At 40.1% G+C, this 18,978-nt stretch overlaps 2 protein-coding genes across 2 annotated transcripts; both read left to right on the plus strand.

Moving 5' to 3' along the window:
• The first annotated feature begins 557 nt into the window (after positions 1-557).
• On the plus strand, positions 558-2,730 carry LOC146717560 (uncharacterized). Its single transcript, XM_085477990.1, has 6 exons — positions 558-656; positions 782-887; positions 1,205-1,243; positions 1,678-1,926; positions 2,062-2,160; positions 2,523-2,730. Exons 2-6 carry the CDS (start codon positions 848-850, stop codon positions 2,603-2,605), a joined length of 510 nt encoding a protein of 169 aa, XP_085334116.1. The 5' UTR covers positions 558-656; positions 782-847; the 3' UTR covers positions 2,606-2,730.
• Positions 2,731-3,616: 886 nt separating this feature from the next.
• On the plus strand, positions 3,617-7,690 carry arl3l1 (ADP ribosylation factor like GTPase 3, like 1). The gene is made up of 6 exons (XM_085467187.1): positions 3,617-3,634; positions 4,724-4,867; positions 6,290-6,406; positions 6,666-6,716; positions 6,816-7,001; positions 7,224-7,690. The coding sequence occupies exons 1-6, from the start codon at positions 3,617-3,619 to the stop codon at positions 7,269-7,271; spliced, it is 564 nt and encodes a 187-aa protein (XP_085323313.1). The 3' UTR covers positions 7,272-7,690.
• Positions 7,691-18,978: the final 11,288 nt, after the last annotated feature.

Genomic DNA, 18,978 nt, shown 5'->3' on the forward strand with positions numbered 1-18,978 from the left:
GCATTTAGCTTTAGCAGTGTGTAACATGTTTTGGCAATGGTAGACCATTTAGCTGCACGGGAGCCCTTCAGAAAAAAATGAATACGATTTTGTGATGAGCAGCACTCTCTAGTGGCCACTGTTTGAATAAGTCACTGTTTAAAGTAATGCATGATTTCAGTAAAAGGCAGTAATGTATTTTTGAGGTGCCTTTTAAACTAAATCATTTTGGATTTATTCTTCCAAATTCTTAGAAAAGTTCATCTTAGTATGTGTCATAATAAACTGTGTGCACAGAGGCAGAGGGTAGTTTGCCTAAGTAAACCAATGTTTCCCTGATAACAGGCTATATTAGAGCACAGCTCCATCTCTCAGCATGTGTCCTTATGTTTTGGGTGTTTTGATCAGAGCTGAAGAAATCTCATCATTTTGACCTAAACGTCACTCAATGTTACATGAAAGCAGCAGCGGCGGCTTTACCGTCATCGTTGTCGTCACATGCACCTTCACAACAAACAGCTGCTTTGTTCATGCTATAATATTCCAGGGATGAATATATTTGCATTGCTATCAGTGTTTAGAATCAGTTTTGCCGTGCCTCTTCTGATGCAAAGACTATTCAGTTAAGCAAAGCAGAGCGGGTCATCACTCTGGTCTGTGTGTCAGAGGCAATCCAGGTAAGAGCATTACGTATTATATGTATAACTTTAAAAATATATTTAATGCTTTGTCTAAAAGTTTTAAAGTATTTCATTGCTATGAAACTTGTTCTTCCTATTTTTCTATATGCTCTTTTTTTTAGATATTAATGACATTAATTTCTCAGACTGTTCTTAACGGTTGTGAATCCAGTCTGTTCTAGTAGAGAATGGTTATCATTTATCTCATGCTTGGTTATCTCCTCTCTGGTAAGCACTCACCTACATTTATGTATATATGTCTATATTTTCTTGTTCTCTGTTTGTATATGTGCCAGTTTAGCTCTAAATAATTCGCTCTATATTCTGATATCGTAGCTGGTACTGACTGCCTGTGTTACTGTTGAGTTTTTGAAATGTACCATCACAGGGTAAACTATGGCAGATGGGGGAAAAGGAAAATTGTACATCTGGAAATGTCATGTCGCAGCTAATGTGCCTGAACATTGCCTGCCAATAAAATGCAAAATGAGATGCATTGGAAAAATGTTCCTGACGTTATTTTTTTTCATCTGTTTTTCTCATAGATACTTATGTGAAATGTGAAAACAGCACTTTGTGTAATGGTTAGTCCTCACTTTGTTTTTATTTGTTTTGTTTGTTTGTTTTTTATAAATCCTGTGAACTTGAATAGACTGCAACTGGTAGAGAGGTGTGATAACAGCCTAAGGTTGTGTCTGACACTAAAATGAAATATAAATTAAATATTGATAAGCTTTTTTTTTCTTTGATAATTGTGTATCTCTAAAATTAAATCTTTAAGAGTAAAGAAAGTCGACCAGATTACGTTTAAATTTCTTTTTTTTAATAATGCTGAATGTGACAGTGTTCATTCTTCTTCGTTTTTTTTCTCTTTAGGAGCAACATTTAAACAATGCACTGAATGTAACATTTGAGAATACCTTTGTCTGAAGCAATGGATTATAACAGAGCACACTCTAATTACCTAACATTATTTATTGCTGCTTTCCTCGCTTTTCATGTTTACTCTGCCCATCAGATGAAGTGTTCATCAGCAGCGAGCCATCCAGCCCAAATGAGGGTGACGACGTCACTCTCACATGCAATGAAAAATGTGAAAATTCAACTGTGACTTTTCAGTGGAAGAAAAATAAGGTGGTCGAACAAGAAGAAAATAATAAGACCTTTCTTATCCAAAGTGCCCTTTCAATTTCTGACATATACATCTGCTCAGTAAACTGCTCCCGTTACTGTTGTAATTCTAAACCATACACACTGTCTGTAAAAAGTAAGTCCATCCATCTGTATACTTCTGTTATATGTTATGATTTTAGAAATGTGTATAATGGCATGCTATCAACAGCCCTTGATACCATGTGTCTTCACTTCCTGTGTATTTGTCTATGTGTGTGTCATTGTCCAGACAACACTGTGATCATCTTGGTGGTCTGTGGTGTTGCAGCTTTGGCCCTTGTTTTGATTATGGGACTGATTATGAAGTGTAAGCTGAAAAGAGACAGTGGTAAGAGCTCATTTTAAGATGTCTGTGGTATTAGACAACAATAAGAAAGAAAGAAAGAAAGAAAGAAAGAAAGAAAGAAAGAAAGAAAGAAAGAAAGAAAGAAAGAAGTTTTTCTAGTTTTAACTAACTTAACTATCATGATATGACTATCAATAAAATACAACAAATTTTGATGCTTATTATGAATGTCTGGGTGAAAACAGGCTGTTTTTGCCGCATTACAAGTAATTGTGCGAGGCTAAGCTAACAGGCTGGTGCCTTCAGTTACAACTTTGAACAATATCGTTGATGATCTTGAATCTATCTACACATCAGAACTCAGAATGACACATCTGACTGATTTGAATGCTCTCTCTCTGCAGATAAACACAGGGAGAGGGTGAGACAGAGACAGGCTGGACAGGCTGCTGGTGGGCCATATCCTGTCACACCCAGAGAGTCCTAAAAAGAAAACATTCTATCATATTTTGATATAATAAATTCTGATCTTATGCAACATAATATATATTTATCTTTTTGATATTTCAGACTTTTGAATGCTCACAAATTGAATAAATACTCTTTAATCTCTGTTTTTGAGTGCATGTGTGCGTGTTTAATCAGTTAAAGTCACACTTTTCCACAATGTAGCGTTGCATTTCTGTTAGTTTGCTCAGTTTAAAAAAAAAAGAACCTAGAAATTTTTAATCCACACACAGGATTGGCATGCTCGCACTAATCCTGCTGAATGCTCCACTCACAGTGGCACACACTGCTCAGCTTTACAGTGGCTTGCATGTAATGGATATATGGGAGTGTAATGCTGTCTACTCCTATCCATGAGAGGGATGAATGTGGGATTTGAAGATTGACTTATGAACATAGTAATAGCGTTAGGTGCCTCGATTCAATGTCAGGATGCAATGATTTGAAGTTTAAGTGTTAAGCTCGGTCTTCATGCTGCCAGAGTGCCTGGCATTAGCAGTGTTTTGGGGGGGTTCCCCTCCCGGCCATATGGCAAAAACTTATTTATCCGCATGTATGAGTGGGTCAGGAAGGACTGTTTATTCAGTTTCCTTCTATAACAGGTGGCTAAGGGATAATCCAGGTAAAGCCACTGCAAAGTGGAGACGGAGGGATGGACAGAGGAAGGGGGAGGAGGGGGATGGGGTTGCCTTTGCATGGATGCCTAGGGCTAATTCTGGCCTCTTAATCCCAGTCCCATACGCCCTGCCTCTCTTCCTTCTTGTAACTCTACAGTTACATTGAGGAGCAGTTCATGTCCAGGTAGACATTACTATCACATAAACGCATCACGTAACCCACCCAGGTTTACTGAGAAGGAAGGGAAAAAGACAGAGGCTGCTGGTCCCTTTCCTGGATAGCTGGGTGACTGGATAGCTAACACACCTGTGTGTGAGCTTCACTGGAGAATGGAGCTGTAGCCCTCCAGCCACGCCACAGGAAACACACCAACATGGGAGAAGCTCAAAAGGTAGGTGACCTGATTTGGAGCAGCAAGACTTACAAACTCAAATGATAATCTTATGAGTCTGCATAAAAAATAGGTTTTACAAGTAGCTGTGACCTGAACAGTGGGCCATGAGACATAAAGTATTTTGCGGTTGTGTTGTGTGTCTTTGCAGCTCACAGACACGATGGATTATCTGAACTCCTTGTGTTAATACAGAACAGTAACTAAGATTTTACTCCTGAATCTCTTGGAATGGAATGGAATCTCTTTATTGTACAGTTAACCAGAAATGCAAATGAAATGTTGAAAACTATGGTGCCTGTAGTCAACAATATGGCAGCCTTGCTGCACTGTCTGCAGTTGTGCAACCCTGCAGACTAATCACATTAATGTACAGCTATATGAATGGAGCTATTTTTTACACCAGTGCTTCTCTAAATAAAGCAACACAGTGATCCTCACAGGGTGTCTGTGGTAGCAATACAGTCTTTTCAAAAACTGAGGAAGAAAAACAAGTAGGCCTCTGTGAGGGGAGCTTTGACCTCAAATCAGAAAGAGGTCAGTGGGATTTTGTTTTGAGAGGCTAAAGCTATTTTTGTCTATTCATGTAATTTTGTTTTTTGGATAGTAATAGTGTGATTAGTGTTGTTGTTTTTTATGAGAGAAACAATGCACCCAAGAAAAAAGGATGCATTGTACATAAGTATTTTCTGTTTGCCTCCAAAGGTTAGGGCTGGGACAAAATAATGTGACGGCTGCCATTTGGTTCCTGTTTTTCAGAAGGATTATGTAAAGACTACAGAGCTGAATTTTCACAAACTTCGTAAAAAAAAAAGAAGAAAAAGGAGAAAAGGAATAAGCCATTAAACTTTAGTCTGGATTACTTTCTTTTAAATTACAAAGCAGTTCATTGGCCCAGGCTAAAGATGCACTCTCAGATTGTGTTTAGTTCTCAATAACCTGACTGTATTAATTACTCACATTTACATACAAAGTTGGCTGGCTTTATGCTTTAATTTAATTATTATTCAGCTCTGAGGGAGTCGATGCTTGACAGTTTCTTTGCCTTATTGCTCTGCCTGCCCCTCCTGCCCCCATGCCTCTCCACAGGGCTTACTCTCTGTCATAGAGAAACTGAAGGGATCCACAGAGCAGGAGGTCAGGATAGTGCTTCTAGGATTGGACAACGCTGGCAAGACCACCCTGCTGAAAAGCCTCGCCTCTGAGGATGTGAACACTATCACGCCAACGCAGGTGAGAGGAAGTTATGTGTTCAAAAAGCAGTGTGCATCCGCTCTATAACATTAGAACACATGCTGATCATTGTGTTTTCATCTCCTTGTTTAAATCAATTCAATTTTAACATAAACAGTCGATGCTCATTATTATATGTATATCAAGTGAAAAAAGGTCCGTCTGTGAGCAGTTTTCCATCAATACTTTGTTAATAAGCAGTTTACCATTAAAGCTCTTCTGAATACTAAATATAATGTAATAAATGTAATAAAATGTAATTAAAAATACAAAACATTGGAAGATGGTTTGTATTTTCATGATACTGTAGCCAAGCATCATAACAGGTGAGAGGATCGTGTCTAACCTTGCAATATCTGCTAAATCAGAGCACATTTGAAGTAATGAGACTCAGATGACCCTTGTTTTGGGGCGATCGTGGCTCAAGAGTTGGGAGTTCGCCTTGTAATCAGAAGGTTGCCGGTTCGAGCCCCGGCTTGGACAGTCTCGGTCGTTGTGTCCTTGGGCAAGACACTTCACCCGTTGCCTACTGGTGGTGGTCAGAGGGCCCGGTGGCGCCAGTGTCTGGCAGCCTCGCCTCTGTCAGTGCGCCCCAGGGTGGCTGTGGCTACAATGTAGCTTGCCATCACCAGTGTGTGAATGTGTGTGTGAATGGGTGGATGACTGGATATGTAAAGCGCTTTGGGGTCCTTAGGGACTAGTAAAAGCGCTATATAAATACAGGCCATTTACCATTTGTTTTCCTGACCCACACAGTAAAATGCAATCATTGGCCTCACACCACACATGCTTTAACCAGATTTGTCAGATCACGCTGTTACACTGTTAAATAACCCTTCATCGCGAGATAAACTGTAGCCCGACATGACCTTGTTGATTTGCATGCTCTCCACACATTTTCTGAGAACATCCTGGTTGGCGTTATGACTGCTTCTCTCTCTCCTTTTCTCTTTTTTTTCTCTCATCTCCCTCTGATGTATTTATCTAAGCTCTAATGTCGTTATCTAATGACCTTGTATTACTCTACCGAGACAAGCCAACACTGAGTTGATGTACTGCCAGGTCCGGTACTGGGCAAGTGTGAAAGCTCATCAGACACCAGGGAGGGAGGACGCAGTCCAGTATGGCAATAGTCGACACAAAGCTAAATCAGACGTGACACATGAACACATACACTTACCTTGATCCTTCGAGTCTTATCCTCAGATTTGCTCCTCGGATGGCCCTCGGGATAAAGTTGTTATACAACTTTGCCAACTGAAACAGAGGTGTTGTGTTATGAAGAGCAACCATATCCTTATAAACAACTGAGTGTAACCACTGATCAAGTACAGTGACACTTCATGAATTACCTTATCAGGTGGAAACAGCTTTTAAATTGAAGGCAGGGCAGTGACTCTAGGTGCTGTGTTTTTTCTTAAGGGCTTCAACATAAAGAGTGTTGCCTCCCATGGGATGAAACTTAACGTTTGGGACATCGGAGGACAAAGAAAGATCAGGCCCTTCTGGAAAAAGTATCTGGAAAACACAGACTTGTTGGTGAGTAGGTCACTTTAAGCCATTTTAAATCAATAACACAGTAAAGTAGAGAAGTTTTATGTTATTTTAATATCTTTTTAACCCTCAGGACACTATCCCACATATAAGCAGAGATTAAACACTTCTTTAAGGATGTTTTGGACATGATGTGACCACATTCTTCTCTAGTATTTTTTAACAATAATTTCTTGCAGATAATAAAATGTAAACTTTCAGAAAATGTGGATGTGATAACACTGTAACATGTCTCTTCTTTTAGATTTATGTTATTGACAGTGCGGACAAGAAGCGTTTTGAAGAGACGGGGCTGGTGAGTGTCTAAACCCTTTTACTAACAGCCTTATTACTAACGGTAATGCTATTGTGCACAAAATAGAATCAAAAGTTGCACCTATGTGTGTATGTGCAGGAGCTGTCCGAGCTGACTGACGAGGAGAATTTGAAGGGCGTTCCGCTGCTCATCTTTGCCAATAAGCAGGATCTGGCCACAGCATCACCGGCCAGCGAGATCGCCGAGGGGCTCAACCTGCACACGTATCGGGACCGCGAGTGGCAGATTCAGGCCTGCTCTGCTGTTTCTGGCGAGGGAGTTCAGGTCAGACCTGACTTTGATTTATTGATTTCTCCCTCATATGGAATCTAATTGGCAACAAATGCTTTGCATGTCCCTCCTTTATTCACTGGGCCCACAATCAATTGAAACAGAGACCCTGTTTCTTTCAGTGAAGTCTTTAACGTGATTAATTTGATGGTTTTGTGTTGTTTTCCATGCTTGGATCGTTTGGATCATTTTCTTTTGTCTTCATTTCTCCATTAGGATGGGATGGACTGGATTTGTAACAACATTGTGAATAAGAAGAAGTGAATCATCATCCCAAGCAAAACCGATCGGAGTGAAACAGTGCAGAGATCACATAAGGGAATTTTTAAAAAATATATATGTTTCATGTAATATCTCCAGACTTCACTTATAACAGATTCAGCTCCCCTTACAGATTTAAAAAACAAGTTTATTTTTACAATTTCTGACATTTTTATGCAAAATTAGCCACTATAAAGACACATTTTAGCCCCAGTAAGTCAATTAGGCATACATTGGTCATTCTTCCGTCCTTAAAAAATATATTTTTGTTCCCTCTTTTATCCTCGTCTCTTCAAACTGTGTGCTTTCTTGGGGGAAGGAAAAGCTGAGTGTGTAGTTATGTAGTGGTCTGTCAGTTACACAAACACCAGCTTAGTGTGAGTGTAATGTATGTGTCATGAGATTTTTAACAAATAAAACAATTAGTCATTTCTGCCATTGTGTTTCCTTGTTTTCAAATCAAATGTAGCCATCAGTAATCAGATTGTCCAAGCACGAATGCATGCATGCACAGACAATAAAGGCATTTACGGGTCAGATAATAGCTGTCAGTGACAGAAACACACAAATGTGACTGTAAATCATCTCCTGAGTGACAAGAGGAACAATAATGAGCTGATCTGCCCCTGCTCAGCTGTCATCTTGCTTTTATTTCCACTCTACGATGACAAGCACTTACACCGTACAGTGAGTGAGGGGCTCATTGAAAAGCGAGAAGTTGGAGGGAAGAGGGTTTACAATTACACACTCACATTGCGTGGCAGAAGAAGATATCAAATCTTTGAGTCACAGCGGAACAACAGAGAGAAGGAAATTACACAGAGAGGGGTTGTCTACATTTTCGGCAGGGATTCTTTTTCTTCAGATGTTTTCTATGTTAATTCCAAGACTTTTGTATTAGCGTGCGACCTGTCTAGCTGCTCTAACGGTGGTGGTTGGTCATATGACACATCTCACATCCAGCTGTGAATGCACGGCATTCAAGCAGAAATGCATATAGTCTCATCTACTATTCAAGTTCTGTCTTGAGATGTGTTAAAAAAAAAAGGTACTTCCTGAATCAGTTAATCTGTCCTGGTACTCGAGCAGTTACCCCTGTGGTCATTCTCCACATATTTGTCCTTTACGCTGACCTTGGTGTAAGCTAAGTCCTCTATTCAGCCATTTTGGCCCTGCTTTTGCTGCAGCTGGATTTAATGGATCTTTTCTTTCTATTGTTTGGAGCTGCAATTAGCCATCTGAAAGCACTCTAAAATCACATCAGCTGGCAGGCTTTACTCCGTGTGTTCTGCTCTGCATTAAATTATGCAAATTAATATCCCCCACCCACCCCTTTTTTTTGTTTTGTTTTTTTTAGTCTGACATTTTTGAGTAGTTCTGAAAAATTAAATGTATGTTTGTTTACTTGGTAAGTGTTAACAAAACGCTAGATGTTGGCTGATTAAGTGAGTCATCTCCATGGTGACTAATACTGGAGCAAGCCTTAAAACATTCAATGTCTTTTGAGGGAGCACAGCAGGGGTGTGTGGGACCAATTACAAGTTGTACTAAAGAACCTTATGGCAGTCTGAAAGGGACCAGACAGTGCAGGGGCTGGGAGGGCGTTGAGTTCTTTTCATGTACAGTCTTTGGTGGAGAAATGAGGTTTGCAATGGACTTTTCAGTGCTGCTTCTTTCGCCCACAGGTGGCAGCATTAGAGGGTCGGATCACTCTTGTGGCAGACGGGGAGTCCTCTATTTGCACATAAGTGATCTGACACTCTCTAATTCCTCTGATTTTGTTTGCTGTTTGAAAGGTCAAGTGTGATTGAGCATATGCTTTTATTGCTTTCTGTAAATACAAAATAAATTATGTATTTCATTCAGGTTACTGGGCAACAATTTAGTGGCTTTACCTCTGGATTGTTTAAAATGTAAAAATCTCCTAATTTCTATACAATAAAACGTGTTTTAATCTTAAAGAGACATGATGTCACTCTCATGCAAGTAGCCCCTTGGCAAGTGTTGCCATAGCAACCATCCCTGTTATCCCTGGTCCAGAAGCAGCTGCCGCTCTTCCTCGGTATAGCCCTTTCTCTCTCTCCCTTCCTTCATTTCTTTCATTTCCCCAAAGCTCGCCTTACCTCCTTTACCAAGGAAATCCTGAATCCTGCACAGAAACTGGACCACAACACTGCAACTACACACTGCAGGTAGGAATCAAAAAACTTTTTCTGTGTTTGGTTGTCTGTGTGTTCATTAACCTGCCAGTTTAAAAATACAGAACAGAAAGCTAATGTTTACATTTGAAAGGGTTAACAATTTACAAAATGTCATTACATTAATAGAGATTCAAAATAACTGTTTCTATTGCCAAATGTTGTCTTTTCAACAGGTTGGCTTATCACTGCATATACTGTATGCTTATCTTGCTTTTAAACTCCACTTGGATTCATTTTACGCTAGTTAAAATGTTTTGTTGTTTGTTTGTTGGTTGGTTTGTTTAAGGCCACAACAAAACCTTCCAAAACCCACTGACGGAACATATCCATCATGCCAGAAGACGCCTACCTGTCTTCCATGAAGCCGCCCTTCCCAACACTCACTCCCCATCCCAGGTTTGACGCGAGCCCGACAGCTTTCAGCCTCCTGACCACCACAGCACTTCTGCCACGTGAGCGCTTTCACATAGAAGGATCCACCCTCCTGATTGTGGTCATTTTTTGCGTGGTCTTTGTCCTGCTCCTTTCAGCCTTTTTCTACGCCTTCTGCTTCCATTGCTCCATCAGTACGTCGCTTAAAGACTCGCATGCAGATAACGGATGCAGCCTAGATCATGAGGACGCCACATATAAGTGCAGCTCATCTGATAACCAGTCAGTAGGGAATGTTGTCTGACTGTGATGCCAGACCAAGATAATTGTCATGTGGTTGTGATTAAGCTTTCTTGGGAATTTCCTGCAGTAGCAGTGCAATGAAAGCATAATTCCAAAACAGTATTGTTAGTAGGATTCCTCCTAAGCTCACATGAGTTTAGGTAAGACGAATCCAAATGCACTTAAATGTCATAGATCCATAGCTATTGTGTCCAATAAAAATCTGTTGAATATATGTATAATATATGTGCACATGAGTCTGAATGCCACTGAATCACAAGAAAAACAATAATAAATGCATTGGCACCCAGCCCAGCAGCCATCGTGCTTTATTTTCACTGAGGTGACAGGTGATTTTATTGTGCCACTGCTGTGTGTTTCTAACAAATGAAAGAGAGAAAGGAGAAGGGACAGGGTGGGGGGAGAGAGGTTGTTTAAAGGGTGAATCAAGACATCACATTTGGATGCAGCAAAAACAAGGAGTGCAGGAAATTACTGAGCTTGTGTCTGGCTGGAAGACACAAGCTTACAGAGCTTTAGTGGCTGAAACTGAGACTTGTCTGTTCAGTCGTGAAGCAAATTACCACTAATAATAAAATCAATTTGTGCACTTTTGGAGCTTAATGAATTATTTCCATATTGGAAATTCAACACCACATGAGGTCACTAGTAATTCTGAGCATTACAGCTTATATACAGACATCAACACAAGATGATCTTCATTATCTGTCATTTATAGGCTAATATTCAGCATTCTGAATTCTACGTGACTGCATTTTAGCTTCGATTGCATTACTATCTTATGATTCATGATAAAGAGCACATGGCACTTTTGGAGCAGCGGGAACCACAGTGTCGTCTCTGTCCTCTGACCCACGCGAGTCCCAATCAAGGTGCGAGTCCTGGAGACCATCATTATAGTAAGACTGGAGAAGGAAGACGTTATTTAATCATCCTAATAACAAAACAGCAAGGTTGACTCAACTGTGTATATATGAAAAGCAAAAGAAAAAAATCTTTTTATTTAATTCAGCAATTTAAAAATTCCTGCACCACAGTTTTTCTCTCAACTCATGAACAGTTATCTCCTCCATCCTGCTTTCCTTCAACGAGTCCCCAGAAAATGGCCTGAAATCTCCATTTTCATACGATGAGAGCGAACATACTTGACATCATCCTTGTCTTCCCCTGGTACCAGTGGGAAAACCTGAGCGCAGAGACAGAAAGAGCCTCGAGGAATCAGAGATAATGACTGTGGCAATAAAGCAAATGAGAGTGCGCACCATTCAAGCGTGTCTCAGCCGAACCTTTACCGGTCCCTGCTCATCCCCTGTGGCCTCAGGGTCCAATATGGTGGCCTTGCTGATGGCTTTACTGATGGTCCTTGTCTCAAACTGAGGACACGCTGCTTGAGCATTACAATGCTTGTCCATTTTGCCTTTCAGCCACTATGTTTCTATTTCAACATTGCCTTGTAAATGTACAAAGGGAAGAAAAAAGAAGAGAAATTTGATGGTTTTTGTTGTTTTTTGGGGGGGGTTTCTACCATAAATGTACCTAACATACAAACTTATATTCAAAGACAGAGATTCACAGGCACAATTTCTGCTTTGGAAGTGAAATGGCAGCTGCCAGATTCTTAGTTCCCTGATGAAAAATGAATTGCTGTTGCTTTCTTGAGATTGGTGTGTGTAATCAGGTGCCTCAGAAACCTCTGGGAGTCACTTTGCCGGTATTATCGCTGAATGTACAGCCTCAAAGTCGGGCTCACTGATAAAGCAGTAAATCAAGAAGCAAACTGCAATTACCAGCTGTGAATACTGAGTGTGCTGACTCCCCAGAGCCAAAACATTGTCAGTTATTATTATTTCATGTGTTTCTGAGGTTCATAAATGTTTATCCTTTCTGTTTGCTGGTAGGCATCCATTAACACAAATGAAACCCTCAGTCTTTGGGTCTCATAAGGCCTGTCCACAATATCCAGGCATGCCCGTTATACTTTTCTAAACATTCAGACTATTTAATACTGTTACGTCGTTGCCTCATCCTCTGTTTTTTGAGACCTGTGTTCTTATTTCTGTCATTTGCTACTTTAAACAATTTCTTGAGGTAAATTGTATTGAATTGATTTAAACTATGATGCGTATTTGTTCCACAGCAATAGATAATTGATTACATGTTTCTGTAATGGCTCGTTATGCGCAACAAATGAAGTAGGTGTCGTTGCTATGGGGAGAGTTTTGATCGCTGACCTTGATGCTAACGATGCCCCTCCTTTCAGACATGAGGTGGCTTCCTTTCACGTGCTTGTAGGAGGCACTGCTTCGCTGAATGTGCAGCTCCTGATTGACAGAGTCATCAGTCCCCAGAAAATCCCCCAAATTACCAACAATAACTAAATAAAGACATTCTGACTATACATACATACTGAGCAAGGAACATTTCCACACTGACAAGTTGTGGGACTGGTACAGTCTAAACCTGATTTGTGTATTTTTTTCAGTTATTATTATCATGCACAGACTTTTATTTTTGTGGATCTTTTTTTTGCAAGAGTTGGCTAGCAACAATCCACCATGACTGAGACACCTGCAGTGATGAATAGCTTCTAGCCAATGACCCATTTCCAGTTGCTTGTCATACATTCATTAAAGCATTCTTTAGAAAGCTGTGCGGTGTATGTAAGAGGGATTCTATCGCCTCTCCCTTAATTTTCCAATAATATTTCCTTTAACTACCCTAAGCTTCCTAAAATTAATAAATAAATATGTCTACTACCATAATTAATATTACAGAATTTCTTTATTTTAAGTTAGCATAACTTGTATTAAATTGTATTTGATTGTTGTCACCGGAGTTTACGCAGCTTCTACCCACCAAGAAAAAATGGTATGTTTTTGTTGTTAGATTGGTCTTTGAGGTGATCTATGGAGTGCATCATGTCTAAGGCCATGTCACAGCAACTACCGTGTCTGCATCTCCACTGTACTCAACCTGCATAATAAAGGACAAGTGTTCTTACCCAAACACACTTGGGTATAAAGTGCTTTACAATAAGAAAGAAAAAAGTTAAAGATGTGTTGTGTCACACTGAGCGTGTCAAATAGGGTGTACATGGTGTTGAGCATGGAGACCACCTGCCTCAGTGTGATGTGGCTACAAATGCGAGTAAATCCCTGCATCACTGAAGAGGAAGGTCACATCACGGAAAACCTGGGAGAAAAGACACAAAGTGTCTGGGAACTCTTCACAATATAAACAGCTCAGTTTATGCTTTAGTAAATGCTAGATTGGAGATGTAATGAAAAAAAAATTTGACTTTTTTAAGTGCTTCATACATGCGTGTGAGTTAGAGTAAGTGCACAGAGCACACATGTCTCGGGGCCTTCTTCACTCCCTAGCGCAGCCACAGCAAATCATGCTGTTATGACAGCTACCCTCAGTACTCCCCTCTTCATTATAGATGGACCATTTTCTTTCATCTCAATTTCTTTTAGAGTTAATTAGAGCCAATTAAAGGCAAGTATTTAAGGGCAGCGTCTGTATCCTAATATTGATGAGGCAAACTGAGTCCGCTGAAGACATTGTAAAATTTATCAAAGTTATGCTGGTAATATATATTCACTTGCCTTTTTCTGTGGAAGAAGAAGAAACATTTCTTTGACATGGAGCCACATTTTTCACCAGAACATTTGTAAACAAATGACCTTTTATTACCTTCAAGGTTTCTTTCCCAGCATGTTGTACAAAGACAGTACCACCTGTGTGCAATAATAGTTAGCTTAGCTTGGTACAGACAGTAGAAAAACAGCATTTTCTAACAGCCGAAGTGTTCACAGCCAGCTCTCCTTTCTGCATCATCCTGTAAAGAAGGTCTTCAGTCTTCTTCATCTCATAGTCCAGCAACTTCACGCTCTCCTCCAGCTTACTCGACTGCCTTTGCTCCTGGTTTTCCCCAGTGAGAAGAAAGAGAGAAAAAGTATTAGTTTGTGCAAAAGGTTGGTAAACTGGTTCTGCTAGACTGAAAGCTGGGCTTTAGAGCAACTTTGCATAATACAGGTTGACAAGCGAGCCGATCACTCATACAGAATACAGCTGCACTTTAGCACCAAGTACCTGTATGAGAGCTCTCTTTAGCTCCTCTCACTGTTGTTGCGTTCCCTCCAGCACCAGGTCTCTGCTCGAGTCGTGCAGCCTCAGGTCGTTGATGTACAAGCCGGTCTTAAACATCACATTGAGGCTCTCCAACCTCCACATGCAGTGAAAGACAGTGGAGGTGGAAAAATACATTAATTAACAATGATAGTGGTAGTTATGTGTAATAAAATCAAATTATACTATCATTACTTATAAAATTATAAAAACTGTGATCATGGGATGCATTATTATTTTTATTTTTTTCAGTTTCCTGCAACATTAATAATGTAAGCAGTGTGGTGTGGCATTTGATATTTCACTAGCTTTGTCAATACAGGGATAAGGGCATTTTGCTTGGAAAACAAAATGTTTTAGAAGAGGAGGGGGGTGTTTTTGTAATGTACTCAGTGGAAAACACTCTCAATTGCAAATGGGTTCCCATTAGGCTCACAAGAGCTGCACTGTCTGATTACAAGCTAATTAGCAGCTCATTTCATGCATGGTAAGTGCTGTTAGAATGGGCCTCTGATTTGATTCACTGCCCAGGCTTTTATTTCTCACTCGTAATTCACTTTAGCTCTTGCTGCTTTTTAGAATGTTTTACTTTTCAACTGCAGCCTTTTAATAAAGTTCTCTTTCTGTGTGTGTGTGTGTGTGTGTGTGTGTGTGTGTGTGTGTGTGTGTGTGTGTGTGTGTGTGTGTGTGTGTGTAGGTGTGTGTGCATGTTTGTGTCTTTGGAGGTGAACGTGAGGCTTTATACAGGGGTTCCCAGGAAGATGATGGACTCCCACTCTGGCATGTATCTCATTTGTCCTTTTAGTTTGAGGCAGCAGCTCCCATCACTCCAGCTCTCCATTGCATTAGCACTGTTACCGCCTAAAAGAGGGGCAATCAAACGGTGAGAAAGCAAACATTCAGAGAGGTGTTTTAGGTTAGATTTTAACTGTAGATACTCAGCAGTACATTTCAGCGGGGGATAATGGTTTGCACACTGTGATAACAATGTCATCTTAATTTAATGGACTTAGCATTTTTTAAAAGAGTAGTTTGACATTTGGGGAAGTAGTTTTATTCATTTTCTTGATGGCAGTTTGATGAAAACAGATAATACCCTCATATCTGTGTGTTCAGAGTGAAGCTGGATACAACAGCTTGGCATAGGAAGCGCTAACTGAGAGAAAGCTTGCCTGACTCTGTCTCAGCTTTTGTTCTGGGCTGCCTTTGGACTTCAGAAACTTTCTACTGGCTCCAGTTTCATGTTGAAAAGAAAAGAAAGAGGTATTGAAAATATATATAAATATTTTGAAGAACCCAACGAGTCTCGCCATACATTTTTGCGAATAACAGAGAGGACTTGACCTTTATAATCATCTCCGATGACAGACTGGTAGGCCATGATCTCCACATGTACATCAGCAGAGCAGCTGACATTTTCATAGTCAGAATCTGCGGATAAACAAGCTGAAGCACTGAGACTCATGAACGTGTTTTACCCGGGCTTGGATCAGGTCAAATAAATTCAGTCAATTGAAAACATCAAAGAGTTGAATTTCTGCAACTGCAGGACCTCAAAAATTTGATTCCACTCTAGGTGAAATATTCATTCCCTTGCACAAGAACAGACAGTTTAACAGTTTAACTGCACACTTCTTTAAAAGAATGAAATTTAAATAGCCAGGCACTACTTTGTGTCTGACTACAGTATATCTGATTAAACCACAAGTCCTCTAAATCAGACACACACCCCTGTGACTGTTTACAAGCTTCGGTCTTGGTTTGATGGTTCCTCTCGCTTAGCTAGCTGCTTGAATATGATCTGAAACAGATTTTTGGGATTGGAGATTATCTGTTTACACAATACTAGATCAGTATTCTGAATAGCTCATATTTTAAAGACTACATTGTAATCTAACTAGTGTCTAGTCTGAACTTTATTTGCTGTTAACAAGAACATTGTTGCCGTCTGAAATTTCTCACCATGTTCCAGGTGAACTCCACAAGGGGGCGAGCCACCAAGAAGGTTTCATTGAACTTCTTTCCATCCAGATCAGGGAAGACTGTAGCCAGGCTCGAGCCAACATTTTGCACCACCATGTCCTAAATCATTTAAAGGATCAGTGAGTGTGTCTTCATTTCATTCCAGACTGCCAGCGGTTATATAAAGAGGGGGCAATTTAAAATAATTACCTGTCTGTTAAAGGGGAAGACCTCAAAGAAGAAGTCAGAAGTAATGGGAAAGGTTTTCTGCTTTTCCTCATCCTCTTTCATGATGTGCCGGTAGGCTGAGTTATCAAAGTTCAGCCTGTGTAGTGAAGCAGATGAGTGCTTCTTTTAAAAGTTTAAAGTTAAGTTTTCAAAAAACTGTGTTGAAAGAAGCATGAAGATCTTAACTTTAGAAAAAGGCAGCGGGGCATGAGGATTTGGTAACCACTGATTTCATGTTTTTATATTATATCTTAACTGTCACTTCCAAAATACATGCAGAAAAAAAAAAGTATCCAGTTGCAATAAATGAAAATAAAGAGTTCTTCCCACCACTTGATCTTCTATGTTTTTCTCTGTTTCCACACCTCATGGTAACATGGGAGTAGTCCCCAGTCATCTGCTCCCAGAGCACCTCCACATGGATGTCAGTGTCATAAAATTGTTTCCACATCTGCCTCAGCTGACCCCTAGCAAAGTGTCCTATCGCTTACTCCTGCAGGGGACAGACAAAGAAAATCTAATGTCTTTCTAAAGAGATTAACCACGCAGCATTTCCTTGTCTCTACTCCAGCTTTTATGTCTGTTATGTCTCCTGTCTGCCCCAGCCCAACGCTGCAGTCAGTCCCCAACCACCTCCCCACCCCTGCTGTAGCAGACCTGTAGTGGAGGGTCACTCCTCCTCCTGGCAGAAGAAGGTCGGCGGCTGCACCTTGGGGTAGCAGGTATTCGTGAAAGTTATCAAGGCCATTGACAAAGTCACGTATGTGTCGGCACAGCACTTGGATGGAGAGAGAATGACTTTGGAAACCCTTTGTAATGTGCCCTGCAACAAAGCGTGTAATCCCTTTGTAAGTAACTGGAAATTCATTGTATTTTATTTGAATTTTAATTTAATTATATTTACCTACAAATACTTTAAGGTAGGTACACTAGAATAAGGGGGTGACAAGTCAGGTTTTTCTGGAAACAAATTAGAGTGTAATTACATTTAAGTACATTCTAGGTTGTTTTAAGTGATGCATAATTTCATGGTAATTTTGCTGAAAAACAAGATTTCCTCATCGTACATCATAAGTAAGCTGTAATTCTCAGAGCACAGGCCGTATTATGGACTGGATTAATTTAGCCTTTTTACATCTTTATTTTTTTAGCTTTATTTAATCCTGACTATGTTGATGTGCATGATGGATTGTCCCTTTATCATATGAATATAAACCCTCTGAGGATTGTTCTCCCTCACCGCCTTACAAGAAAAAACAAATCATCAAAGTTGCATCCCTAAATAACTTTTTTTTCTTCCTTTCACCATCACTGTTCTGAATCCCTACTACATCTCTACCATAAGGTGGGGAAAAATCTAAAGAGCTGATAAAATACAGTGAAATGCAATTTAACTACAGAGAAATTACACCTTTAGTCACATGTTACTCTGACTTTTTTAATAAAGTAATCATACAGGGACAAAGTCATTTAAGATGTTTAATGCAGAATATTTCATCCATTTTAAAAATAATCCAATCTGATGTTATTTCATCTTATCTCTGAATATCTTTCATTTACAGTCCATGTTTTAGTCTGCCAGCTATATCTAAGTGTTATTAGTCCTTTATTGCAGTTACACAAGCTATTCCAAACCCACCGATATCTTCTGGATATGGAAGAAGCTGCATGGTATTACACTCATGTAACACCCACTAGCAGAACAACAGCCGTGACAGTTTTGTCATCTGTATCTTTTCTCACCTCAAGGATCCTGTCATAACCATATTTCTCAACAAAACCCAGGAAGCAGACACCCCAGGAGTTCATCAGCCTCTTGTGGGGTGTTGCTGTCACTCTACATGCTGCCTTTGCAATCCGGGGAATGAAACTCTCAATATAGACCTGCAAATGCAAACGCTCTGACTTAGGTGAAGAAGCTGTTCTGGCCTGTTGACTATGACCTTTCAGACAAAAGTAACAGAGCAATGAGTAAAAGTGCTATCATGTTGACTTGGATGCAGTCACACACTACAGACCTAAAATATATTATTAGTCCATGGATGACTATAAAGCATAAAGCCATGCCAGTGTACCCACCTGACATCTGCTCTCTCTGACCAGCTTCCACACATCGTCTCCGTAAGACTCCTTGATGAAGTCATGACTCTCACACAGAAGCCCATACATTATTTCTCACTGGATTGAAGCTCAGACTGACTAGCACTATATAGCAAGACGCCTCCCCAGCTGACTGACTTGCAACAGTCCTCCCCAAGGCACCTGCAAGCGATAAGAAAAGTTCAGAATGATGACTTTTTCAGGGCTGCAAGCTGAATATTAATGCATTTAGCTTTTAGCGGGAAGCTATAAAAAGACGTGTACTTATACTGCTGCTTTTGCTTTCTCCAGCTCTTCACTCTGCCAATAAGGATTCATCTGAAGGCCAGCGGGGCAAACGATTTTAAAGGCGCCCTAATTGCACAAAACCCTTGAGTCTGAATGGGACTCTTTTGTTCTTGTGTCAGCTGTCA

Source organism: Copadichromis virginalis, linkage group LG2 (genome assembly GCF_057382275.1).
Source record: "Copadichromis virginalis isolate Kocher_CV1m ecotype Utaka linkage group LG2, C_Virginalis_male_GT1.1, whole genome shotgun sequence".
Lineage (NCBI taxonomy): Eukaryota > Metazoa > Chordata > Actinopteri > Cichliformes > Cichlidae > Copadichromis > Copadichromis virginalis.

Excerpts from the sequence above, each read along its gene's own strand:
- arl3l1 (XM_085467187.1), top strand. Across the intron at positions 4,868-6,289 it reads ACACTATCACGCCAACGCAG|GGCTTCAACATAAAGAGTGT; the intron begins GTGAGAGGAAGT and ends TTTTTTCTTAAG. Across the intron at positions 6,407-6,665 it reads TGGAAAACACAGACTTGTTG|ATTTATGTTATTGACAGTGC; the intron begins GTGAGTAGGTCA and ends CTCTTCTTTTAG.
- LOC146717560 (XM_085477990.1), top strand. The coding sequence starts at position 848 with ATGGTTATCATTTATCTCATGCTTGGTTATCTCCTCTCTG. Across the intron at positions 1,927-2,061 it reads ATACACACTGTCTGTAAAAA|ACAACACTGTGATCATCTTG; the intron begins GTAAGTCCATCC and ends GTCATTGTCCAG. Across the intron at positions 2,161-2,522 it reads TAAGCTGAAAAGAGACAGTG|ATAAACACAGGGAGAGGGTG; the intron begins GTAAGAGCTCAT and ends CTCTCTCTGCAG.